General features: G+C 37.0%; 1 protein-coding gene across 5 annotated transcripts in view; it reads left to right on the top strand.

Moving 5' to 3' along the window:
- GAN (gigaxonin) overlaps nt 1-27,801 on the top strand; it is a 63,502-nt gene that overhangs the window by 20,186 nt on the left and 15,515 nt on the right. For 3 of the 5 annotated variants that reach the window (XM_037815689.1, XM_037815692.1, XM_037815691.1), the window contains exons 2-9: nt 5,061-5,175; nt 7,570-7,920; nt 9,904-10,121; nt 10,323-10,444; nt 13,603-13,715; nt 14,686-14,835; nt 15,743-15,879; nt 17,753-17,881. In XM_037815689.1, the coding sequence (XP_037671617.1) occupies nt 5,061-5,175; nt 7,570-7,920; nt 9,904-10,121; nt 10,323-10,444; nt 13,603-13,715; nt 14,686-14,835; nt 15,743-15,879; nt 17,753-17,881 (1,335 nt within the window). Of the gene's footprint in view, nt 1-1,952; nt 2,310-5,060; nt 5,176-7,569; nt 7,921-9,903; nt 10,122-10,322; nt 10,445-13,602; nt 13,716-14,685; nt 14,836-15,742; nt 15,880-17,752; nt 17,882-18,917; nt 19,462-27,801 lie in introns of those variants that run through there. The other 2 variants (XM_037815693.1, XM_037815690.1) reach the window with 2 other exon arrangements.

The raw sequence follows: 27,801 nt of genomic DNA on the forward strand, positions 1-27,801 counted from the left end.
GTCTTTTGAATCAAATAATAAAATAATTGGGGCCAGTATGTTATGTCTTTTATTTCATTTTTCTAATAATACATTTTTATTATATTTTACAAAAGTATCCAACTTGGATGGATTTGAAAAACAAAACATGCCTTAGATGATTGGAGAAGCCTGATCAGCCTCATGCTAGTGAAGAAGTGGTCTGGAGCCCAGCAGTGTCTGTAGCACCTATGAACTCCTTAAAAAGGCAGCCTCCCAGATCCTGCCACACGTCTTCTGAATCAGCACTGCATTTTGACAGGATCCCCAGATGATCTATATAAACATTAAGGTTCGAGAAGCACTGTGCTTCAGTCCTCTCAGCATTGGACAGGTCAAATTATAACGAAGTTCTTCCTCAACATTGATTCCGGTTCTGCTGCGCTGTACACAAAGTCATGCGAAAGAAAAGCCCTTCCTCCTGGAATGTCTTTCCCACACCCTCTACTGAAAACCCTAACGTCGTGCCAGTGACAAAGGAAGAATATTTCAAGGGCCCAGATACACTTTCACAGAGCAGGCAAAAAGGGTGAATTTGGAACTGAGGCATACATTGATGACCAGCTCAGTGTCTCAGAAGCACCTACCTAAAGTCAAACATTACTCAGAAGATGTGTGTGTGGCCAAAAAAGACTGCATGATGCATTTCAAAGCCAAATATTGATGATTTGGGTATCATTCTTACCAGTGATATTACTTTCTTAATTGAGATTTGACTGGAGTTTTTTCTTAGATCTTAATGGAAGTATCAGGCATGTAGATAAACCCCAGGGTGTAGCAAGCAGAAATGAAGTGCCTTTTGAATAAAGCCCCAAGTTCATAGAAACTGTAGAGATCGGAGTAGTAGATCTGAAAAGTAGGGAGGAATCAAAATTGCCTAGACATCTTCTCAGTACTTTGATATCTTATATATTTTATCCCTTTCATCTTCTTAAAGAATAACCTGCCAGAGTCTCCTGACTCCAGAGTGGGCTGGTGTCCTACTCCTCCCGGTGTGTAGCTCTTATCCTGGGATCATCTTTCACCAGTATTCTGTACCCCTTCATTTCTTTCTGTGTTGGAGCACCCCTTTTTAGTACCTAGCAGTTTCCTCTTTGTTGATTTACTCCCTTGCTTTGGTGGGGCACATTTTCCAGCAGCGCGCTGAGAAAGTCTGCACAGGAGGTAAATTAATTTGAGACCTAGTGTAGCTGAAAATGTCTTTATTCTATCCTGATATTAGATTGATAATTTGGCTGTCTGTAAAAATCTAGTTTGGGAATAATTTCCCTTCAGAATTTTGAACACATTTCACCATTGCCAATTAACTTCTATTTAGAAGTGTGAAGCTATTCTGATTCCTTTTCCTTTCTATGTAACCTGAATTTTTTTTCCTGGAAGCTTGTAAGAATTGTTTCCTTTGTTTTCAGTATTCTGAAGTATTAGGAGGGCATTCCTTGGAGTGGGTCTATTTTCATCTGTCGCTGGGGGCACACACTTTTGATAGTCTTCTCTCTCTTTTTTTTGTGTGTGTGTGTTTATATTTTTAAGATGTTCTACCTTTGGATGGATCTTCCAGTTTTCTTAACTTGTGTTTCCTAATTTCTTTGTCTTTCCTCTCTTTTCTGGGAGATTTGTTCAACTTTTTATTTTGACCCTTCCATAACATTAAAAAAAATTTTTTGCAGCCATTTAATTTTTGTTGTTCTCTGAGTATCCTTTTATAGTGTCCTATTCTTGTTTTATGGTACAGTATCGTCTCTTTTCTCTTTGGGAATATTAATGAGAGGTTTCTTTTTTCTGTTTGTTTTGGTGTCTGTTATTTATCTTTCTCAGATATCTACTGACTCTAAAACAGGGCTTCTTAACCAGTTTGCCAAAAAAAAAAAAAAAAAAAAAAAACAAACCCAAAACTCCATTACAGAATGGGTTGCAGAGTGTGAAGATAGTGACGGCAGCAGCCTTCAGAGTGGCTAGACGGCATCTGAGGGTGCGGGGGCCCTAGTCTAGCCTCCGACCTAAGACAGCCTCATCTGTTTTTCCCGGAGTAGGGCTGCATTTTCTGCATATGGTGTGACATGGAAAAGTTTCAGAAGTGCTGCTCCCAAAAGGCTCTGGAATCTCGGATCCCTAGGTTAGGTTTGTTACCGTGGGCTTCACTGAGGTATGATCAAGCGGGGTCTTTTTCTTGGGATAGGTAAGAGTCAGCATCTTTAGATCTTTCCTCTTAGGGTCATCAAATCCCCCAGAAGAGTCTTCCAATTTCTTGCCTGGAGAATAAATGTCTGGTTTGCAGCATATTAGGAGCAAAGGTAGGAAATAAGACTGAAGACTGATGATGTCAGCATTCAGTATGTAAACACTTACTTGCTTCTCTGTTTTTGTTATAATATATCCACCCTCTAATGTGCTCAATATCCTCCTGTCCAGAGACCCTCAGTTTTATACTCTTCAGAGTATAAATTGCTTATTTTCCACTAGGGTTGGGGAGGGCCTTCCTAAACTGTGCAGAGGAGTTGTATGTATGCACAGAGAGAAGATCTGGGAGGTCAGCTGTTTTCTTAAGAGTTGATCAATCAGTTCTTCTATTTTAGCTCATCTTTCACCACTACTTCCACAGCTACCTCAAACTGTTAATTCCTGAGTCTTTGGGAGTTCTTAAGTGCAAATTAGTTGATGTCTTGCTTTCCTCACTACTGGATTAGGATTAAGCTTCTGCAGATCTTCCAAGTCAGTTATCCTTGTCTGACTGTTTTCTACTTTATGAAAATTTGGTAATATTGCTTCCTGTTCTCTGTGTTCTATTAAAAGTCTGATTTTCTGTTGGCTTTATTAAAGAAGTCTGAATGCAAAGAAGAAGTTTAAATGTTTTGTTTCTAAAATGTTCTTCTTTAGCATTTGGTATTAATTAAAATAAAAATGTCTATCATTACTTGTCTACCAGCATTCTTAGGTGTGCTTTTCTTAGAAAGCATGGTTATTAAGTAAAAGTTGACATGATACCCATTGTTGAGATTTAACAGATTTGAAATTCATAGCAGCAGCATGTTTCAAAGTTGCTTTTAAAATTTGCCTTAGATTAAAAACAAAAAAACTATAAATTTATTAGTATAAAGTATAGGAATTACCTTTTAGACCTTGGGCAGGGTAAGAGCTCTTAAACAATACACAAAAGGCATTGAGTGTGAAGACTTGTTCATCAAAGTGTTTATCACCTTAAAAAGTGTAGTTTGTCAAAGGTTTAGTATTAAGAAAATACAAAGAATTCCTACACCTCAATAGGAGGAGAATGAACTCAATTAAAAAAAAAAAAAAAGGCAATAGACATGCAGTGAACAGATGTTTCCCAGAAGTGGAAATGCAAGTGGCCACAAATATATAAAGAGATGTTCAACACCTTGGTAATAAAGGAACTGCAGATTATACCACAATGAGATATATTTTACCTATTTGATAAAAATTAAGAAGTTTGATAGGTTCAGATGTCATAGAGTTTGTGGATCTACAGATGCTCTTACACATTGCAGATGAGGCTATAAACTGGTCCAGCTGCTTTGGAGAAAAATTGAGCATACCTTTCAAAGTGGAACGTTTCCTTTTCCAGGGATATAACCAAGAGAAGTTTCTTCACAGAGTACAAAAGGAGACATACAAGAATAGTCATAGCGATACTGTTAACAGGACCAAAAACCTGGAAACAACTCAGGCCCATCAACAAGAATATGGAATCTTATACAACAGCAAAAATCAAAAGAACCAGTGTGATATGCAGCAATATGGATGATCCTTAGCAAGATAATATTTAATGAAAAAGAGTTAGCCCCAAAAGATTGCATACAGCATGAAAGAAATACTTTTTTATAAAATTGAAAACAAAATAAAAAATATTCATGGGTGTGCCAGTTTGGATATATTATGTCCCCCAGAAAAAGCCATGTTCTTTAATGCAGTCTTGTGGGGGCAGACATATTAGTGATGATTAGGTTGGAACCTTCTGATTGTTTCCATGGAGATGTGACCCACCCAACTGTGAGTGACATCATTGATTAGGGTGTGACCTCTTGATTGAATGTTTCCATGGGAATGTGGCTCTGCCCATTCAGGGTGGGTCTTGATTAGTTCACTGGAGTCCTATAAAAAGAGCTCACAAACAGAGGGACCTCAGAGCAACTGAGAGTGACATTTTGGAGAGCAGCTTAGAGAGACATTTTGAAGATGGCCATTGAAAGCAGACTTATGCTAGACCAGAGTTTGCTCCTGAGAAGCCCTGAGAGCAACATTTTGAAGAATGCACAGGAGCTGAGAGAGGAGCTGGAAGAGACCCGGGACCAGCAGAAGCCAGCCACGTACCTTCCCTAGCTAACAGGTTTTCTGGATGCCATTGGCCTTCCTTCGGTGAGGGTATACTTGTGTTGATGCTTTAATTTGGACATTTTCATGGCCTTCAGACTGTAGCTTTGTAACCAAATAAACCCCCTTTATAAAGGCCAATCCATTTCTGGTGTTTTGCAAAATGGCAGCATTACCAAACAGGAACAGTGGGTACAATAATAAAAAAAGCTAGCAAGCTAAACCAAACACAGGGTTTAGGATATTGGTTCCCTCAGATGAAGGGAAGCAGAGGAATGGGTTGGTGGGGAGCACCATTTGGTTAGAAGCAGGTTGTTTTCAGGTCCTAGCTTTTTGTTTTGGTTGGTAAGTTTGTGGGGTCCTTATTATATTATCAAAAATAAGCAAATTATATTATCAAAGATAAGCAAATATGAAGAAAAAAATACACCTAAAGGGGATGGGATTTCCAAAGTGAAATGGAGATTCAAGCTCATGTGGATCTTAGTTTTTTGGTTGTCTGTTTTGTTTTGTTTTTTTGAGAAGTAGTATTCTAAATCCTGGAACAAATGTTTTATAGTTGAAAATTATTAAAAATACGTTGATCTAAAATTGACAAACTGAAATTTCTAGGTGGGCATTCATTTAAGTATCATACTTTAGAATATTTAGTGCATAAATATCTGTAGCTATTTCTGTTTCATAGAAATTTTGCATTTTTTTCCCTTTCTTAGGACAAAGTTAAACTATAATCCTCCAAAAGATGATGGATCAACTTATAAGATTGAACTTGAAGGGATATCGGTAATGGTTATGAGAGAGATCCTGGATTACATCTTCAGTGGGCAGGTACGATGAGAAACGAAGGAAGATCTAAATAGAGGCTTCTCGAGCTCAGGGTGAGGGTCTCCTTTCATCCATTATGTGACACAGTGACTCAGTTACTGTCATCTGTCATCTTCATCCTGGGTCATTGTGTGCTTGACTGTTGTCTCCTGCTGACAGTGGCACCCCAAGTGCATTCTTCTGATGTCTTGCTGTGAAAAGAGAAGGAGACTATGTAAGATCTTAGACCCAGACCCCAGGTTTTGTTTTCACCATTCTGAGCTCCAGCTTCCAGCAAGAGGTATGAACATAGGATGCTCCCCTCACTGCTCTCGTTTTGGTTTTGGTTTTTAAATCTTGAATCCCATCTTACGTTGTACCCACACTGGGGAACTTAAAACAAGTATTCATAGCATGGAAATAGGAACTTCCTTGGGTTTTGGGGACTACTTTGTAGGAATAGAGTTGCCTGTAGCTCATTCTCAAGAAATGGGATTCACACAAATGACAGAGCACCCACCCTCAGTAGTACCAGCATCCCCATCCCACCCCCATTCTTTCTCCCAGATTTTCCTTCACTCCCTATACCCACTTATATTTCTGGGGACTTAATGGTATCCAGGGAAGAAAGTGATATGTGATTGGACTTCTTTCTTTTCCTTTGCCTTCCTTCTACCCTCTTTAAATCACCCTGTTACGTTATTTAAAGTATAGCATGAGAACTCAAGAAAAATCGTAGGTGTGAATCAGGGCTAATTTTTCACCAGGAGGGAAGAGGTTAGTATATCTTACATTTGGTAATGTGGGAATGTTCTTGATCTTTATTCTTTTTGAGATCTTATTCCCTATTCTCTCCTTTACTCCTTTTTTATCCTTCTTGTTTTTCCTTTTCCTTTTTGTAAGGGCTCTTTCTCCTACATATTTTCTAAGTATTCTGAGTATGTTGCTTACTTGCCCTAAGTGTTGTCCTTCTGTCCAGAGTCAAGCTTGGTGAGTGTCATCCTTTCTGAAGATTTTGGTTTGTTACCCCCTTCTCTTTTCTCTCAATGCCAGGTGGTGGATGTGTGTGTGTATGGAGTGTACATGTGTATGATTGTTAAAATAAATGAATTTAAATTAATTTTGGGATAGCCCTTAAAATAACTGGAGATACAAGCACAAAATCAGGCTTAGGACCAACCTCTTGTCTAACCGGTAAAATGAATTCAGCAGTTATTGCTATAATATCATAAGCCAATAAGAACATATTCATGTACAGGCTTGGATTTGACGCTCTAAATCTTGCTTACAGATTGACTTCTGTCTTTTGTTCCCAATTTAAATTTAAAACCACAGTTGCCGCATAAGTTATGATAAAGTCCTGGTTTGGTGGTTTAGTTTTATTGTGATGCAATTTAGTGTTTTTTCATATGCTTATATTTGAATGATCTATAGCTATCTGCTCTTGTGGTTAAATTTAATACGTCGTGTAAACAGCAAGCTTCCTCTTACTTGTGGCTTATTCAGTATACTTCTTTCCACAGTTTTGTTGTCCAGTTTCTAAGGTGACTGGCAATTTTACTTTTGTTTTGTATCTGTGAGAAAAATATGGTAAAAATCTTTGCTATGCTCTCCAAGAAATCTCTTTTTTACATTTCTGAATGTAGGTTAAGTACTCATTTTGGAGGGGGGAGAATCTGGACCACTTGTAATTGTGGGAATATATTATAGGCTCATTTCTTTATATTGTCTTCCAATTTCATGGAAAAACTTAAGTGGGTAGAGGAAAAAGCATCAAAAAGAAAATTGAAGAAAATTGAGGAGGAAACGTTCATAATGAGAAAAAAAATTCTCTGTTAGGGGTTTATTTCAAAAACTAGTTTTAAGACCAAATCGTACCTGCTGCTTTGTGTATGGTGGTTTTGGTATTCAAAATGAGGATTCTGAGGCAACATAGATTCTCTCTGTTCAGAGGGCTCACACTAAGTTCACCATACCATTCTCTAAGGCAGAGGAGTGAATTTAATATATTTAGAGGCAAGATTTTCAACAGTTCAGGTGCTAGTATTTAAAGAAGCCATCTTCAGTTTCCCATTGACTTCAGAACTTTCCATTTCCCAAGCATTTCAACTATCTAAGGTTTTCCTGTTGGTTGGAAGTGAGCAACATGTCCACCTCCCTCCAAAGGGCTGTTGGGAGGTGGTGTTAGTGCAGCAGGGGACGAGCTGGGGTGCTGATCAGGTGTGCACTGCTTGTGTTGTTCAAAGGATCTTTGGTGCCCTTAGACTCTTCCTGAAAACACTGATTAGGTTGAACCATATGCAATTGCCAATATTCACCTATAAAAATGGAAATTTCATGTGGTTAAACCTAATAGAGCTGTGGTTTGTTTTTTAAATATATAAATTCAAATAGGAAATATTTATGATATTCCTACAGATCAGACTGAATGAAGATACAATCCAAGATGTTGTACAGGCAGCAGATCTGCTACTGCTAACAGATCTTAAGGCGCTGTGCTGTGAGTTTCTAGAAGGCTGTATTGCTGCTGAGAACTGCATCGGGATCCGTGACTTTGCACTACATTACTGCCTGCATCATGTACATTACCTTGCTACAGAATACCTGGAAACTCATTTCCGAGATGTCAGCAGCACAGAAGAATTCTTAGAACTGAGTCCTCAAAAGCTTAAAGAAGTGATTTCTCTTGAGAAGTTAAATGTTGGCAACGAAAGATATGTATTTGAAGCAGTAATTCGATGGATAGCACATGATTCAGAAATAAGAAAGGTACCTGTAGTTTATAACATGGTCTAATGTTGTCTTTCTATTTATTTATTTTTTAATCTAAATTATAGATGCTTTGTCTTTCTGCCTCAATTTGACTTACAAGGTTGTGATCTTAAAGGTATCTACAAAATGTCTTCCCTTAGAATGATAAAGTAGTTAGTTTTCCAGACCATTCCACAGAAGCCCATTTAACTCATAATTTATCAATGAAATTATTGATGCTCATAAGGATCATGATATCCTTTGTACATGGTTTTTAGTGGAAAAATGCATTCTACCTTTAAGCTGGGGATTATAGAAATGCAGCGCCCCCACCCTTGCTTTTCACATCCCGTCCCACATCCTTGGGCTAACTCCTACAGGGACTCTGATGCAGGCAGTGGGGCGAGAGAGTGGCAGATGAGGCTCTGGCAGAGGGTGAGAATCCTGCGTCCTAAGGAGTTTTTGAGGGTGAGGGTGTGCGCTGTCCCCTGGAGTAAACATCAGGGAGGGGTGGGGTGCTGGAGAGCGTGCTGCAGTTTTTGTGGCAATGCACTTCCAAAAGGGAAGTTCCTAGGAGTGATAGCCTGGGAAGAAAAGATCTTAGAGAGGAGTATCAGGTTCCAAATTGTTAATACATTGGGGGAGGGAGCAAAGTCACAACACTTTGTTTTTAAGTCTAGTATTCATTAGTAAGGAACTAGCTACAGTTTCTGTATTCATAATGCAAATTATATGAGGTTTTAGAGGATGGCTTTCAAAATTTGTAATTACATTGCTAATTGATCTTGATAGCTATTCATTTGTTTTAATGATTGTCTTGTAAATTTTTTAGTAATTCTGTAAGCCTATGAGTATGTTCACTTGGGAGCCATGTTTGTAGTCTTAGCATAGTAAACTTAGTGTTCTGTTTTCTGTGGGAGCTGGGTGACTTAGGATAGGAGGTAGAAGAGTTTCCAGTTTGCTTCCACTCATCTGGGACCTCTGTAGGAAACCCTGCTCATCAGGTAGCTTCTGCCTTCAACTCATTCTTGCCTTAAAATGAACAGGATGCTTAAGGTCAGCTGGTTGCTGGGGAAGCAAGAGGCAGCTCTTTGTCCTTTGGTTAATCTTAACTTTATGCTAAGAACTGGTTGGCTTTTGTTATTCAGGGTATAAAAGAGTCTATCTTAAAATGACTACTTCAAAACCAAGAAAAATTTTCTAAACATACCAATTAATAAACTAGTCATTAAAGAGTTTCACCTTACATATGTAGAATGCTCTAGTTGGTTCTTAAGTAGCAAAGTATATAGTTTATATTATACATGTTAGATATTTTTGAACAGTAATTACTACAGAAATAATTATATAGTACTCAGGAGTTTTTTGGACTTGGGCTTTCCTATACTTTTCTTGTAATATTAATGTTGAGACTTTTTAATTCTCTATTTGCCATATTGTATTGAGCTATTACTATATATGTTTGTATAAATGTGATTTAATCCACAGCACGTCCAAATATGTGAAATACAGCAAATTTTAGTTCCAAAGAAAGCTGCTTAATACTTTGGAGTGATAGATTAAATCTAAATCCAAACTGATGATTTTTTTTTTTCTTTCTCTCAAGCAAAGGAACTTTATTGTCGAGCCATGTGCAGGTGGCTGAAGCCTGAGATGGCAACGGCACCGAGCCAGGGGAGCAGTAGGGCTTATAAAGGATATTGGCGGAAAGTCCTTTGTCCAGGAACAGGGAGGCTGGCAGGTCTAGGTTAGAGTTTCTCAGTGGCTACTTTGGGGCAAACTGATGGTTTTTTAAAATGAAATTTTTATTTATTGAGGCTATGGGAAATAGAAGGGAAAGGGGTCAGTGAAGTTTATTTGAGCAGTACTGGCACTTACAACTTGCTTGTTGATAATCTGCCTGTTAACAATGTTATTTTCAGTGTGTGGAAAGTATATATTCTAAAAACTATGTGTTTCATTCTCCATTTTTTCTTCTCATCCTTTCTTTCCTGTCCACAGGTCCACATGAAGGATGTTATGTCAGCGCTATGGGTCTCAGGGTTAGATTCCAGCTATTTACGGGAACAGATGCTAAATGAACCATTAGTACGAGAAATCGTCAAAGAGTGTAGCAACATACCACTCAGCCAGCCACAGCAAGGAGAGGCGATGCTAGCAAATTTCAAACCCCGGGGTTACTCTGAGTGTATTGTAACTGTCGGTGGAGAAGAAAGAGTGTAAGTATGGGTGGGGGTTGCTTGAAAAGTGATATAAAGGAAGAGGTATTTCCATGTAACCAAGAATTCATAATACTTTACAGTATCTAGAGCATAAAAGAATCCAGGTTTTAAAATGTTTTATTAAGGATTCTTTACTAGCAATAAAACTAGTGGTAATAGTTATAAGCAGAACTGCTAATCAATTATTTCTTTCCTTAGTTCACGGAAACCAACAGCGGTGATGCGATGCATGTGCCCTCTTTATGACCCGAATCGGCAGCTTTGGATCGAGCTGGCCCCCTTAAGCATGCCAAGAATTAACCACGGTGTGCTCTCAGCAGGTACTGTTCTGTGGTAAATTTTGCTTAAGCACAAGAGCAAGTTGTGTAATTTCAGGGTTGTACCAGAATGCCTAAAAACCTTTTAAAGATACATTTTTTATTATCTCCACATGATGACATTTTTAGTGTAGGTCTAGCTTTCAAGACTATTGTAAGAAGAGTGTCTTATTTCAGTTGTTATTGCTCCCAAATCTTTAGAACATAGCTATTTTTAAGAATTTAGTGGTGGAACATTTACTTGATGACTCAAACTGATAGAGCAAAATTCAGTGATTCTTAATACCAATTAGCTGAGTAGACATACCTGGAGCACAAAATTTCTTTGAGCCACAATATTCCTATCTTTGAAATTCATGCAAGTTAGAATTACAATATGTAACTATTTAAAAAATAAAAGTGCTACGTAAAAGCAGGCATTTCATATGAGACTTTAGAAACTATTTTTAAATTAGTAATGGCTTAAAATAGTTTACTACAGAAAGTATGTTTTACTTGACCTTTAAAAGTTTGAAAATGGTGCCACATTATTAAGAATGCTTACAGAAGGGGGTGATAGGAAAAATTGTCATTGTGCCTTCCCACTGTTTGCTGGCTTTCTTTCCACCTTGGATCTGCCCTTTCCGAGTTACCCCACAAGGACTGTTTCACTTACTTCTGATGATTGCCAGTAGTCCTTGTGGGGCTTCTGGTTTAAGTTTCTCTGCTTGCCCACTAACATTATCTTTAAAAATGTTAAAGCTATCCCATCCCATCCAATAGCTAACCATATTATAGAAATGGGATAGAAATGGAATCACTGTGTGGGTTCCAAGTTTATTAAAGGTAATGTCGGTAATAAAGGGCTGGGTGGAGTGGTGTGGGCAGCAGGATGTGGGTTGTGTTTTCCTGTTCTGTTTTCTCAGGATTAGCTCCCTTAGATTTTCCTCCCATAATGTTTATACATAGTCATAATTTTCACCAATGCACATCTATCACAAAGGGTCCTATATGAAGTTTTTAAAGCTTTCCTGAAAGGGACCAAATTTCAGAAACTTGATGAACAATGAAGAGAGCAGTGTATACAATTATATTGCCTAAAATTATGAAATGAGTGAATAGTTTCTTCCTATTTGTCCAGCCTAGTCAGTTTCTTTTTTTTTTTCTCTCTCTCTCTCTCTTTAATTTCCTTTTTAAAATTGATTGACTATTTTTTGTCATTCAATTTTTACCTCTTGACCAGTTTGGAAGTTACATTCTTCATATTTTTTTGAAGGTTATCTTTAAAGTTATAGCATGCATTGTTAAGTTATCAAACTCATCAGTACATTTATTCTTCTTCAGGACAACCTAACTCCATTATTTCCATGTTCCACAGTCCTATGGTAGTGAAATACATGATTATTTATAAATATATATATATATATAATCAATATAGGTTATATATGTGTGTGTGTATGTGTGTATATATAGATATATATATAGAGAGAGAGAGAGAGAAAGATCATCTAGATTTAGATTTACCCACATATTTGCCACTTTATTTGTTCTTCTCACACCTCATGCCGTCTTTACTGTGGGTCTGCAGATGACAAACTCTCAGATTCATTTGTCTGAAGATGTTGTTATTTTGCCTTCATTATTGAAGGATATTTTTTCCTAGATATAGAATTTTAGGCTGGTATTTATTATTTTTCAGCACATTGGAGAAGTCTTTCCACTGAGTTATGGCTTTCATTATTGTTAAGTCAGTTGTCATCTAGAAAATCTTCCCTTCTTTTCTCTGGACTTGATAGAGGATTTTTTTTTTTTTTGTCTTTGTTTTTCTGTCATTTCACTATGCTGTGTTTAGGCCTACGTTTTATTTTAAATTTTGTATTTTGGAATTGTTGAGCTTCTTGACTCGGTGGCTTGGCCTTTCGTACCCATTGTTTCTTCAAGTATTACCTCTCCCCTTTTCTTCCTTCTCTCTGTACTTCTGAAAGTCAGATTAAATAGGGCTAGACTTTTTTACTCCATCCTCTGCCTCCTACCTTCTTTTTAGTTATTTTCCATATTTTTGACTCTCCATGCTGCTCTCTTAATAGTTTCTTTTGATTTGTCTTCCATTAAATGAATTCTCTCTTTAACTGTCACAAATCTATTAAATCCATCCATTGAAATTTTTTTTTTTTTTTTTTTAATTTCTAGAAGTTCTTTTTAATTTTAAATTCCAAGAGTCTCGTTTCTTTGTATGCCTGATTATCTTTGACCTAGGTGCTGGTCATTTTATTACAGTTTCTCTGTAAGAGCAATTTGATGTCTTAAAATGTTAGGAATTTAGAATCAAAAACTTAGATGAAGGTTCTTTTTTCCACAGAAGTGTTGCATTTGTTTCTGCCAGTTGCCTGAAAATACTACTATTTGATATTAGTAAATCAAGTTTAAGGCTTGAGATTCCCTAGACAAGCAAGGAGATTTCTGGATACTAATTCTGACTGGTCCTCACCCTGAATGTTTAGTACTTTGGAGAGAATCTCCTGCTGGAAGCACTGCATTGTGTGTGGGCCAGGGATTTAAATTTCTCTTCCTTTCATTTCCCCCAAAGAAAGCCACTAAAAAGAAGGTTGCAGTTTCCAGATTGGCAAAAACCCTCAGAGCAAAATTGGTATCCATGCTTTTCCCTTCTGTTTTTCCTTGTTGGCTTGTTGGCTTCTCTTATAGGAAGATTATTTTTTTTAAAAAAAGTTGCATTCAGCAGGTTAGATGTGTTCTTTGCAGGAGAGTTGATAAAAATAACCTAATGGACCATTATCTGAAATAGCAAGCTCAACAGTTACTCTTTGATTCTGTTTGAATATAAGGTGCACACAAGTACCCCATATCTGAGTGTTCTGGGGTCTTGTCTGAACAGATGTGGGCTGTAGTTTACAGAGGCTAGGGAAATAGACTAGACTAGACATAACCCAGAGTTGCCTGGTAACTCTGGGTAGCGTTGGGTAGTGTGGGGTAGTTTAAGTCAGAGTGACTCGAACATGTTTCCTCTGGCACCAAGAATCAAATGAAATATGATAAAAGTCCCAAGTGAAGACTGTCCTTGTCAGGAGGTATATCCACATGCTGTCTCTAAAGCCTATATTCCACAGGAGCTAGGTGTTGAAAACTCATGTTTCAGGTGTTTGTGTCTTCTTTGATTTTTGCAGAAGGATTTTTGTTTGTATTTGGAGGCCAAGATGAAAATAAACAGACACTAAGCTCAGGAGAAAAGTATGATCCAGATTTAAATACATGGACTACATTGCCACCAATGATTGAGGTAAAATAATGCATTTTTTGTGTGTTTGATAGTTTCTTTTTTTCCCCTTGAGCCCTTTTGTCAGTTTTGCATTTGAGAATAGGAGGAGAACTGGAATGCTGCCAGGGCCCCCGTCCTCATGGTGGGGCCAGCCCTTCTAGCCCCTCGTCCCTTTCCTTCCCCTTGCTCCTTCTGGCCTCCTTGTAGGTTCTCAGACCATCTGTACATACATACTGTTGCCCAGATATCCCCATGGCATGCCCCCTCGCCTCCTTTGAGTATTTGTTCATATAGCACCTTCCTAGGGAGGCCTTCCCCCTGCCTTCAGCTGCACTGTCTCCCTCCCTACTTTCTTTCTCTTTATACCATGTATCACCTTCAAATTTTTTACACAAACTCTGTGCGGGCAGGGGATTTTGTCTGTTTTGTTCAGCAAACTGTCCCTAGGGCCGCGAATGGTGCTTGGCACATAGAGGGGCCACCAAATAAATCTTTGTCGATGAATGCATTTTAAATCCCTGAGACTTCTGTAATTCCAAATAGCCTTTGCATGAACTCGTCCTCCCCATTGCCTCGTCTAAACACAGACAGCCCTTGCAGCCCTGGTGCTTGCTAGTCTTTCACACATCAACATGAAAGCAACTTGTTGTCCATGGCTGTATAAAAATAATTTCATTGAATCAGAAGGTGATTGTTTATTTTTTCTTGCTGAGAGCTATGGGTAAAAGATAAAGATTCTGCCAATGAATTCACCAAGCATGTAATTCTCTTGTTCTGACAAATTACTGGATTTGGGTTTTCTGTCTTTTGTGATAGAAGGATGAGCTGCTAGGGAAATCAGAAATATTAAAAAGGCTTAAATGGTTTTGAGCATGGCACTTCTTTGCTGGAACACTGGAATAAAATTATAATTTTATATTGAATATATGAATATCAACTTTCAGTATGATAGTTGGCGTTTTGTGTACACAGACCTTTGATGTCTTTTCAGGCAAGACATAATTTTGGAATTGTGGAGATAGATGGAATGCTGTACATTTTAGGAGGAGAGGATGGTGAAAAGGAGCTAATTTCCATGGAGTGTTACGATATTTATTCTAAAACCTGGACAAAGCAACCTGATTTGACCATGGTCAGGAAGGTGAGAACTAGTTTATTTAAAAATTGGATTTTAGACTGAGTGTTCCTTCATTTCCTAAATATGCCTTTTAATACAATTGATATCAGAAGAATTAATATTGTAGAATTCTCTGTTGATAGCTTGCCTTCACTGTCATCAGGCATTCACCAAGGTAGGAAATTGCATGTGTGTTAGAATGTACCCTGACTGCGCACTAGGAGGCCCTCTCCCAACTTCTACACTCGAAAAATGCTTTTGGATGCACTAATCTAGCAAGCAATCAGATTTTCCAGAAGTGTTTTTTAAATCATCTTATGCAAGATTGGGATCTGGGGAGAAAAAGTAATCTACAGCTAGAGAACTACCATCGTTCACTGAGTAGAGTGAAAACAAATGGCTTACATTAGCTTTTTAGAGCATGCCATCTCTTTATCTACATACCCCGTCTTATATTGGGGGTTCATCCATCAACCTATAGCTTTGACCAGTGCCATGGTTATTTTACATCGTCAGGTACTGGGATATTCTCATAATATGTTTGCCCATGAGATGTACCCTTTCAATTAAATTATTTGGGGCACGCATTGAGTTTCATCTTGTTCCGTGGAATTAAAATCTTGGCATCTTCAGGCAGTGGTGAAGGAATAGAGACTGAAAACTTCTTTAAAAAATTAGGATATTTACTTACCTCACTTAGTGAAATAGTATTAGATGGAATAAGAACTTTTTCTGGGGATTAACAATATGTGGATTATAGTGCTCCTCTCATGTTAAAAATCCTGTGTTTTAATATTGGAAAACACCTTAGTTTTACTATTAGAAATCAAATCCTTTTATAAATATCTTAAAGTGTTCTCCGTAGACTAATTTTTATTAGTCTAATTTTAATAAATATCATCTTCCCCCATGATTATTTTCTCTTTTTCAGATTGGCTGCTATGCGGCTATGAAAAAGAAAATCTATGCCATGGGTGGAGGATCATATGGAAAACTTTTTGAGTCTGTGGAATGTTACGATCCGAGGACCCAGCAATGGACTGCTATTTGCCCACTAAAAGAGAGAAGGTAAATGAATGTGGATATGAACTTTGTAGATTCCTTACGTGTTCATTGGGTCTGAAGCCCCTTAACCCTGATAAACATCTAAATTAAATGTCCTTTTATGAAAACGTGTGTTCTTTTTTTTTTTTTTTTTAACTTTCCAAATGCACTTTAACAAGTAGAGAGCAAATTTCAAAGAATGTTATGGGTTACAGTTCCACAGTTTCAGTTATTTCCTTATTGTGAAATATAACATATATACAGAAAGGTGATAGCTTTCAAATTACAATTTAACAGATAGCTATAGAACAAATTTCAAAGGATGCTGTGTGTTACAGTTCCATCATTTCAGTTCTTTCCTTCTAGCTATTCTAATGAAAAAGTATTAATACAATTCTTAAATGAATCTAGTAAATTACTTATTGTGAAAATTTAGGTATACTTCTTTTATCTTTTTTTTGGGGGGGGGGCAGTAAAATAAGTCTTATTTTACCCTAAACTGTAGAACGAAAATATTGAAAGATCTACAAAAGATCATTTAAAGTTAGGGAAAGTTAAGCAGCTGTTCTAGAAAAGAGAAAATCAGAGAAGCCTCACAGTAATAACAAGCAGAAAATGCTTCCCATGTGTCGGGCACCTGAAGTCATTGAATTTTCACTACCTCCCTGTGAGGTGGGTACTCTTGATTATCCATTTTTCAGAGGAAGAAATGGGCACCAAGGAGATGAATAATTTGCCCAAGTTCACTTTGCAGAGACAGGATTTAAACTAAGGCCGTCTAGCTTAGTCTCAAGTTCGTGCTTTTAAAACTGTTTTTGAGTTTATGGGTATCTGAAATTAGATGGGAAAAGCCACTGTAATCACTCTTTGCAAAGGTGATACTAAAAAAATGCCTTAAGCAAAAATAAGTTTCTGGAATAAGGAATAATTGAAGTTTTATTGAACAGTGAGGCAGGTGATCAAAATGTTTTCATAATTATAGCTTCTCTTGGGAAGAGAGTTATTTTAGCAGCTTACATAATTTCAAATGATACATTTAGATATAAAAAGTACCCCCTTCCTCCCCCCGCCCTTTATAGTTTGGCCCTCTTTTCCCTTATTAGCTCTAGCTCCTACACATCTTAGTTCTACCTTCACTGAATTTCTTGGTAGTCCATGTTTTATATCCTTTAAAGCATCTAAACCTTTGTACACACCAATAAAGCAGGTGATCTTGAAGCCAGTGGAACCTTCATTTGGAATCTCTGTGCATCCCTGTGAAAGTTTAAGGTTTTTGCAAGAAAGCTAATTATTTTCTTTTTAAAAAGGTTTTTGTAAGCAATGCATATACGAAGGATTGTATGAAGAAACCTCATGGAATTTGAGTACTATTGGATAACTTAATTATTTAGGGTTTCTGCAACATTCATGCATTCCATACTGTAGCTAGCATTCTTATCAAAATAAGCTAGTTTGACTATTTCCTATTCAGTTATTTCAGTTATTCAGTGGCTTAGTATTGTCTGATTGATAAGTTGTAACTTTTAGGCATTTTGTCCCATTGTACTTATTTGTTTTGTATTCAGAGCAATCCATCTCATCCCTGTCTTCATTCTCTCCCTTTCTGCCCTTTAGTTCATTAGAATTTAGCTTTGTCAGATTGCTCATGTCTTCAGCTTTTTCTAATCCCCCCAGGAAAATTGAACCTTTTGCTTCTCCCTTCTTTCAAACTAACGTTTTGTTTGACTTGGCATTTGGCTTATATAAAATTAGACAAACAGTCCATTTCCTGAAAAAGATAGGCTCACATACTCATGAAAGACTGAATGTTGCAGAGTTAAAACAAGTGTAAGGTAATCAGGGAATCAGGTCATGAGTTGTAAATCCATTGTCTAATACGCTCTCTGTGGCCTTTCAGATTTGGAGCCGTAGCTTGTGGAGTTGCTATGGAACTCTATGTATTTGGGGGAGTCAGAAGTCGTGAGGACATCCAGGGTAGTGAGATGGTTACTTGCAAGTCTGAATTCTACCATGATGAGTTTAAAAGGTAATTATGAATGGTTTGACTTAACTTGTATAGGTTTTTCTTTTTGTATTTAAAATTATGTTTCAGCTTGTTTAGTTTTAACGTTATTTCATTGAATTATCTCAACTGCGTAGGAGACATGTGTAATGCCTCCAGAATTACTGGTAACTTAAAAGAAAACTAGTGAAAAATGATGTTTCTAAAATGTAGATCAGATCTGGACTCTTGCTTGAAATCATTCACCAGCTCATATCTTAAGAAAAATGTTAAACTCAGCATGACTGGGCTTTTGTGATATTGCCTTTGCTTACTTTTTCTGCTACTGTCTGAAGCACACCAGACACCCTTTTCCCCCCAAACATGTCACGATTATCTGAACTCTGTGCTTTTGTGTGGTTCCTCTTGCCTAAAATTTCCTTTCTTCCTCTTTATCTAGTTAATTTGGCCTCTACCAAAACTTGGCTTAGTTCTTGCTACCTACGGAAAGCCTTCTCATAGATCTGAATCTGATTTAGTCCTCAGTCTATGACCTCATAGCACTTTATACATGTCTTTCTCTTGGATTGTATTTGCTATCTGTAAGCTCCTTCAGGCAGGGCCCAGCTTAGTCATTTTGAATCCTAGTTTGCAGCATCATACCTGGCCAGTGTTAGACACTCAAGAAAATGTTGATTAAATGAAATGTGATGTATGAGATTCTAAAAGCGTCTGATAATCTGTCCTGTCTGTCTCGTAGAGTGGGTGACATCCTTCCAAACTCCCCTTTCCCCACATGTACATACATTTGATTGTTATAACTACTAAATAGTATTTTTATTGCAGTAAATTGTTTGAATCCTACAGGAAAACTGCCGAGCTAAACAGTCTTAATATAGTATTTTAATCATTACCAGAAGGGGGTGCTATAATATAATATTTAATTTTATATTATTTTCAATGAGGCAAACAATGAGGAGTTGCCAAGATTTTAGAAATACATATAAATGTTACTTGACTTTTAATGTATTATAAATTTAGGATATTTGCGTAACTTTTTTTTTTTTTTTCTCTGTTTCAGGGTTAGACTGGCTTAGGAAAAATTATTAGAGCAATTTGGAGGATGTTTGCTATAGTGGGGGCAGAACTTCAAAGTCTTTTCTACATCTCTCCTTCCTTAATTTAACATATTACTATGAGGACTGATTGCCCAAGATATGAAGTAGTGTATTAATTTCCTGCCGAATGAATCTTGAGACAGTATGCCCAACTTCATTAACAAGTAGTGGTCAGTTTGTTGCGTTTCTGATAAGATATTTATGTAAAGCTTTTTCATAGTGACTGAATTACTGGTTAGATGTAGGAGCTGGAGAGCTTTAACTTGCTTGCTGAAGGTGTAGTTTGCTTATATTTTTACCATTTTCTGTCCCAATTTTGGTTTTATAGGACTTAAATCTGACTGTAAAGTTTCTCAGTCTGCCTTCTATGTGCCATATATTGTTAGGACTTTTATATTTCTATCAGGTCAGTCATTTCATATTTGTAGCTGATGGACTTTAAATATAAGTGTATTACTTGTTCTAAATTTATAACTATTAAACGTAAGACTGTTGTACCTTCCTTGTTGATTTAAAAGTACTTTCAAATAAAATTTATATATCTTTAGTTCCTAAATTCTAAGCTTTTCAGTGTTGGTTTGTAAATAAAATGAAGCTGTTAATTTCTCTTGTCAATATAATACATAGCACTCTTGCTTGTTTAGCTAACACTAAACACACACTACAGTACTACTAAGTGCCATGTATTGACTCATTTAATCTTCATAACAACCCGCTATGGGACAAATAGTGATAATATTCCTATTTTACACGTGAGGAAAGCAAAGCACAAAGAGGTTAAGTAATATGCCAAGGGAAGGATATGCAGGTAGCAACTGGAAGAGCTGGAATTTGATTGCAGTGGTTTGATTCTGGCTCCAGAATCCAACTTTGCCATTACCACACTATATTGCCTTAAAATATAGGCTTTCCCTTATATATCTGTGGGTAAAAAAAGACATAAAGAAGAAACATATCTTAAAATATTGGCTATTTCTAAGAATGTTCTATTTGCATAGTGTGGAAACTTGTCAGGTGAGTGATCTGTTTTAGATTGGAGACTATTTGGATTGTTTTCAGGTAACTTCTTGTCATTCCTTTGTTCCCTATTTTTAGGTCAAAACATTCCTGGAAAAATGCTACTTCTTACTATTTTCTCTGTTCCTAACCCAAAAACACTTGCCCCCCAGTTACCCACACTCAGAAATAGTCATCTGTGAATCTCTCTTGTACTTCACATTTAATCAGTTGCCAAGTCTCTCTTTTTTTTTTTAACTCTGTAAAACTTTTCACATTCACTCCTCTACTGTTACCCTAATGCAGACACTGCTACCTATGTGTATTTTCATCAACCTTCTAATCAGTCTTCTCTAATACATTTACTTGCTTCTGCTTTTGAAGAATTAGTCCAGCAAAACTTTGGTTATTTCATTCTCCTGCTCAAAATTCTTCACTATTTCCCCACTGCTTGCCAAATAAAGATAACAGCATTTCATCTCATACTCAGAGTCCTCCATGATTTGAAGTTAAGAAGAACTTTCAGCTTTTTTATTTCTTCTTTTCATATATTCTGTACTCCAACTCACTTCTTATAACCATCCTGTGTTTTACTGCATTTGCTCAACCCAGATCCCCTCCCCATTTTAATTTTTAAAGTCAATTTAATTGCTCTTTGATGTTAAGAGCTGTCATTTTCATCTTTTGTTCTTGAAAAAACAAAAACTTTCATTTTGATATGGTTGATTTTATCCCTTTTTTTCTTTTGTGGTATGTGCTTTTCATATACTATCTAAATGTTTGCCTCCCATGTTTTCTTTTAGGAGTTTTATAGTTTTAGCTTTTATTTTAAGTTCATGCCTGTTTAAGTTAATATTGGTGTATGATGTGAAGTAAGGATTGATGTAAGTATGTAAGTATGATATTTGTATATGATACAAAGTAAGGATTCATTTTTTTCCTCCAGATATCCTATTTTTATAACACAATTTATTGAACAAACTTTTTTTCCTTCTTCATATTGCCTTTGGCAAAGATCAATTGACCATATATATGTGGGTCTATTTCGGAACTTTTCATTATGATTCATTGATCTATATGTCTATCCTTTTACTAATACCATGCTGTCTTGAGTATTTTTACTTTTATAGTAAGTCTTGAAATCAGTTAGTATAAGTTCTCCAACTTTCTTCTTTTTAAAAATATTGCTCTCCATATTTTAGGTCACTTGCATTTCCATATAAATTTCAGAATCAGCATGACAATGTCTTCAAAATTGAATGTTGATTGGGATTATGTTGAATCTGTAGATCATTTTGGGAAGAATTGGCATCTTAATATTGAGTCCTTCAATCCATGAACATGGTATATGTCTCCATTTGTTTAGGTCCTCTTTAATTTCTCTCAGTGCTTTGTAGTTGTCAGTGTAGAGGTCTTACACATCTGTTGTTTATTTGGGTTTTATGTTTTTTGGTGCTACTTTAAATGGATTTTTTAATTTCACTTTCCAATTATTCATTGCTAGTGTATAGAAATAGTCAAGTTTCGTATGTTATTCTTAAATCCTGCATCCTTTCTAAATTCAGTTATCTGTTCTAGTAAGTGTTTAGTAGATTCTTCAAGATTTTCTATATAATAAACATTTATCACTTACAAACAGATATGGTTTTACTACCTTTTTTCTGATGTGTATCCCTTTTTTCCCTTTCTTTACATGTTGAGTATTATTAGTGTTAAGAGTAGACATCCTTGCCTTGCTTTTCAGGTATTGGGGGAAAGCTTTCTCTATTTCACCATTAAGTGTGATGTTAGTTGTAGGTTTTTCATAAATGCCTTTTATCACATTAAGGAAGCTTCTTCCTATTCCTAGCTTGCTGAGAGTTTCTGTCATAAATTTATGTTGATTTCTGTCCAAGCTTTTTCTACTTCTATTAAAATGAACATGTGGTTTTTCTCCTTGATTCTGTTAACAGGGTCAATCACATTGATTGATTTTTTTTTTTTTAATTGAGATTGTTCAGATACCATACAATTATCCAAAGTGTATGATCACTTGCCCCTGGGTACCCTCATACAGCTGTGCATCCATCACACTTAATTTTTGTTCAATTTTTAGAAACTTTTCATTACTCCAGACAAAAAATAAAGTGAAAGATGAAAAAAGAAAAAAAGAAAAGGAAACTCTAATCCTCCCCTATCCCTAGCCAACCCCCCTCAATTGTTGACTCGTAGTATTGATATAGTACATTTGTTACTGTTTATGAAAAAATGTTGAAATACTACTAACTGTAGTATATAGTTTGCAATAGGTATATAGTTTTTCCCTATATGCCCCTCTGTTATTAACTTCTAATTGTATTGTCATACATTTGTTCTGGTTCATGGAAACGATTTCTAGTATTTGTACAGTTGATCATGGACATTGCCCACCATAGGATTCAGTTTTATACATTTCCATCTTTTGACCTCCAGCTTTCCTTCTGGTGACATATATGACTCTGAGCTTCCCCTTTCCACCTCATTCACACACCATTCGGCGCTGTTAGGTATTCTCATGTCTTGCTACCAACACCCTGTTCATTTCCAAACATTTAAGTTCATCCTAATTGAACATTCTGCTCATACTAAGCAACCACTCCCCATTCTTAAGCCTCGTCCTATATCTTGGTACTTTATATTTCATGTTTATGAGTTTACATCTTATAATTAGTTCCTATCAGTGAGACCCTGCAATAATTGTCCTTATGTGTCTGGCTTATTTCACTCAGTATATTGCCCTCGAGGTTTTGTCATCAACCCATTTTTTTTTTTAACATGGTTTTGTTCACTCACCATACATTCCATCCCAAGTAAATAATCGATGGTTCTCTGCATGGTCATACATTTATGTGTTCACCACCTTCACCACTATCTGTATAAGGGCATCTACATTTCTTCCACAAAGCAGGAGGGAGAGTCAAAGAAGGTAGAGAGGCAAAAGAAAGAGGAAAAAAAATGACAGCTAGGAAGCAGCAAAAGGAAAAAGAACCTTAAATCAAAGTAGAATAAAGAATCAGACAATACCACCAATGTCAAGTGTCTAACATGCCTCCCCTATCCCCCCCTCTTATCTGCATTTACCTTGGTATATCACCTTTGTTACATTAAAGGAAGCATAATACAATGATTCTGTTAGTTACAGTCTCTAGTTTATGCTGATTGCATCCCTCCCCCAATGCCTCCCCATTTTTAACACCTTGCAAGGTTGACATTTGCTTGTTCTCCCTCGTAAAAGAACATATTTGTACATTTTATCACAATTGTTGAATACTCTAGATTTCACCAAGTTACGCAGTCCCAGTCTTTATCTTTCCTCCTTTCTTGTGGTGTCTCACAACCTTCCTCTCTCAACCATATTCATAGTTACCTTTGTTCAGTGTACTTATATTGTTGTGCTACCATCTCCCAAAATTGTGTTCCAAACCACGCACTCCTGTCTTCTATCACCCTGTAGTGCTCCCTTTAGTATTTCCTGTGGAGCAGGTGTCTTGTTCACAAAGTCTCTCATTGTTTGTCAGAAAATATTTTGAGCTCTCCCTCATATTTGAAGGATAGCTTTGCTGGATATAGGATTCTTGGTTGGCGGTTTTTCTCTTTCAGTATCTTAAATATATCACACCACTTCCTTCTTGCCTCCATGGTTTCTGCTGAGAGATCCGCACATAGTCTTATTAAGCTTCCTTTGTATGTAATGGATCGCTTTTCTCTTGCTGCTTTCAGGATTCTCTCTTTGTCTTTGACATTTGATAATCTGATTATTAAGTGTCTTGGCGTAGGCCTATTCATATCTCTTCTGTTTGGAGTATGCTGTGCTAATTTTATGTCTTTCATAAGAGATGGGAAATTTTCATTAATTATTTCCTCTATTATTGTTTCTGCCCCCTTTCCCTTCTCTTCTCCTTCTGGGACACCAATGATACGTACATTATTGTACTTTGTTTCATCCTTGAGTTTCCGGAGACGTTGCTCATATTTTTTCATTCTTTTCTCCATCTCCTCCTTTGCGTGTAGGCTTTCAGGCGTTTTGTTCTCCAGTTCCTGAGTGTTTTCTTCTGCCTCTTGAGATCTGCTGTCGTATGTTTCCATTGTGTCTTTCATCTCCTGTGTTGTGCCTTTCATTTCCATACATTCTACTAGTTGTTTTTTTGAACTTTTGATTTCTGCCGTATACATGCCCAGTGCTTCCTTTACAGCCTCTATCTCTTTTGCAATATCTTCTCTAAACTTTTTGAATTGATTTAGCATTAGTTGTTTAAATTCCTGTATCTCAGTTGAAGTGTACGTTTGTTCCTTTGACTGGGCCATAACTTTGTTTTTCTTAGTGTAGGTTATAATTTTCTGTTGTCTAGGCATGGTTTTTTTGTTTTTTTGTTTCTTTCCTTTTTTAAAATCAAAACATATTCAGACTCCACATACCATTTTGTGACCTGCTCTTTTTTTTTCACTTAATATTTTGTGAACGTCTTTCTACTACATGAGAAGCTGCACGTGGATGGAACCATGTCTATCTTGCTCATTCTTGACTCCTCAGCACCTGCAGGGGTTCCAGCATTCTCCCCAATTGCTTTTTTTTTTTTATCTTCATTTTATTGAGATATGTTCACAGTACCATTACATAGTTGTACATTCATCACCTAAATCAATCCCTAACACCTTCATTAGCACACACACAAAAATAATAAGAATAATAATAAAAGTGAAAAAGAGCAATTGAAGTAAAAAAGAACACTGGGTACCTTTGTGTGTTTGTTTGTTTCCTTCCCCTATTTTTCTACTCATCTATCCATAAACTAGACAAAGTGGAGTGTGGTCCTTATGGTTTTCCCAATCCCATTGTCACCCCTCATAAGCTACATTTTTATACAACTGTCTTCGAGATTCATGGGTTCTGGGTTGTAGTTTGATAGTTTCAGGTATCCACCACCAGCTACCCCAATTCTTTAGAACCTAAAAAGGGTTGTCTAAAGTGTGCGTAAGAGTGCCCACCAGAGTGACCTCTCGGCTCCTTTTGGATTCTCTCTGCCACTGAAGCTTATTTCATTTCCTTTCACATCCCCCTTTTGGTCAAGAAGATGTTCTCTGTCCCACGATGCCAGGTCTACATTCCTCCCTGGGAGTCATATTCCACGTTGCCAGGGAGATTCACTCCCCTGGGTGTCTGATCCCACGTAGAGGGGAGGGCAGTGATTTCACCTTTCAAGTTGGCTTAGGTAGAGAGACAGGGCCACATCTGAGCAACAAAGAGGCATTCGGGAGGAGGCTCTTAGGCACAACCATAGGGAGGCCTAGCCTCTCCTTTGCAGCAACCGTCTTCCCAAGGGTAAAACCTGTGGTAGAGGGCTCAACCCATCAAACCACCAGTCCCCTATGTCTGTGGTCATGTTAGCAACCATGGAGGTGGGGTAGGCGAATACCCCTGCATTCTCCACAGGCTCCTCAAGGGGGCACTACATCTTTTTTTTTTTTCCTTGTTTTTCTTTTTTTTTTTTTTTTAACTTTCCCTTCTTTTTTAAATCAACTGTATGAAAAAAAGTTAAAAGAAAACAAACATACAATAAAAGAACATTTCAAAGAGACCATAACAAGGGAGTAAGAAAAAGACAACTAACCTAAGATAACTGCTTAACTTCCAACATGTTCCTACTTTACCCCAAGAAAGTTACATACTATAGCAACATTTCAGTGAACTTGTTCCTACTACATCCATCAGAAATTAACAGACCATAGTCATTTCTGGGCATCCCCAGAACGTTAAATAGCTTATCTGTTCTTCTTGGATTATTGTTCCCCCTTCCTTAATTGCTCTCTACTGCTAGTTCCCCTACATTCTACATTATAAACCATTTGTTTTACATTTTTCAAAGTTCACATTAGTGGTAGCATATAATATTTCTCTTTTTGTGCCTGGCTTATTTCGCTCAGCATTATGTCTTCAAGGTTCATCCATGTTGTCATATGTTTCACCAGATCGTTCCTTCTTACTGCCGCGTAGTATTCCATCGTGTGTATATACCACATTTTATTTATCCACTCATCTGTTAATGGACATTTGGGTTGTTTCCATCTCTTGGCAATTGTGAATAATGCTGCTATGAACATTGGCGTGCAGATATCTGTTCGTGTCACTGCTTTCCGATCTTCCGGGTATATCCCGAGAAGTGCAATCGCTGGATCGAATGGTAGCTCTATCTCTAGTTTTCTAAGGAACTGCCAGACTGACTTCCAGAGTGGCTGAACCATTATACAGTCCCACCAACAATGAATAAGAGTTCCAATTTCTCCACATCCCCTCCAGCATTTGTAGTTTCCTGTTTGTTTAATGGCAGCCATTCTAACCGGTGTTAGATGGTATCTCATTGTGGTCTTAATTTGCATCTCTCTAATAGCTAGTGAAGCTGAACATTTTTTCATGTGTTTCTTGGTCATTTGTATTTCCTCTTCAGAGAACTGTCTTTTCATATCTTTTGCCCATTTTATAATTGGGCTGTCTGTACTATTGTCATTGAGTTGTAGGATTTCTTTGTATATGCAAGATATCAGTCTTTTGTCAGATACATGGTTTCCAAAAATTTTTTCCCATTGAGTTGGCTGCCTCTTTACTTTTTGAGAAATTCCTTTGAGGTGCAGAAACTTCTAAGCTTGAGGAGTTCCCATTTATCTATTTTCTCTTTTGTTGCTTGTGCTTTGGGTGTAAAGTCTAGGAAGTGGCCGCCTAATACAAGGTCTTGAAGATGTTTTCCTACATTATCTTCTAGGAGTTTTATGGTACTTTCTTTTATATTGAGATCTTTGGTCCATTTTGAGTTAATTTTTGTGTAGGGGGTGAGGTAGGGGTCCTCTTTCATTCTTTTGGATATGGATATCTAACTCTCCCAGCCCCATTTGTTGAAAAGACCATTATGACTCAGTTCAGTGACTTTGGGGGCCTTATCAAAGATCACTCGGCCATAGATCTGAGGGTCTATCTCCGAATTCTCAATTCGATTCCATTGATCTATATGTCTATCTTTATGCCAGTACCATGCTGTTTTGGCAACTGTGGCTTTATAATAAGCTTCAAAGTCAGGGAGTGTAAGTCCTCCCACTTCGTTTTTCTTTTTTAGAGTGTCTTTAGCAATTCGAGGCATCTTCCCTTTCCAAATAAATTTGATAACTAGCTTTTCCAAGTCTGCAAAGTAGGTTGTTGGAATTTTGATTGGGATTGCATTGAATCTGTAGATGAGTTTGGGTAGAATTGACATCTTAATGACATTTAGTCTTCCTATCCATGAACATGGAATATTTTTCCATCTTTTAAGGTCCCCTTCTGTTTCTTTTAGTAGAGTTATGTAGTTTTCTTTGTATAGGTCTTTTACATCTTTGGTTAAGTTTATTCCTAGGTACTTGATTTTTTTAGTTGCTATTGAAAATGGTATCTTTTTCTTGAGTGTCTCTTCAGTTTGTTCATTTCTAGCATATAGAAACATTACTGACTTATGTGCATTAGCCTTGTATCCCGCTACTTTGCTAAATTTGTTTATTAGCTCTAGTAGCTGTATCGTCGATTTCTCAGGGTTTTCTAGATATAAGATCATATCATCTGCAAACAATGACAGTTTTACTTCTTCTTTTCCAATTTGGATGCCTTTTATTTCTTTGTCTTGCCGGATTGCCCTGGCTAGCACTTCCAGCACAATGTTGAATAACAGTGGTGACAGCGGGCATCCTTGTCTTGTTCCTGATCTTAGAGGGAAGGCTTTCAGTCTCTCACCATTGAGTACTATGCTGGCTGTGGGTTTTTCATATATGCTCTTTATCATGTTGAGGAAGTTTCCTTCAATTCCTACCTTTTGA

This window comes from Choloepus didactylus, chromosome 22 (genome assembly GCF_015220235.1).
Source record: "Choloepus didactylus isolate mChoDid1 chromosome 22, mChoDid1.pri, whole genome shotgun sequence".
Classification (NCBI taxonomy): domain Eukaryota; kingdom Metazoa; phylum Chordata; class Mammalia; order Pilosa; family Megalonychidae; genus Choloepus; species Choloepus didactylus.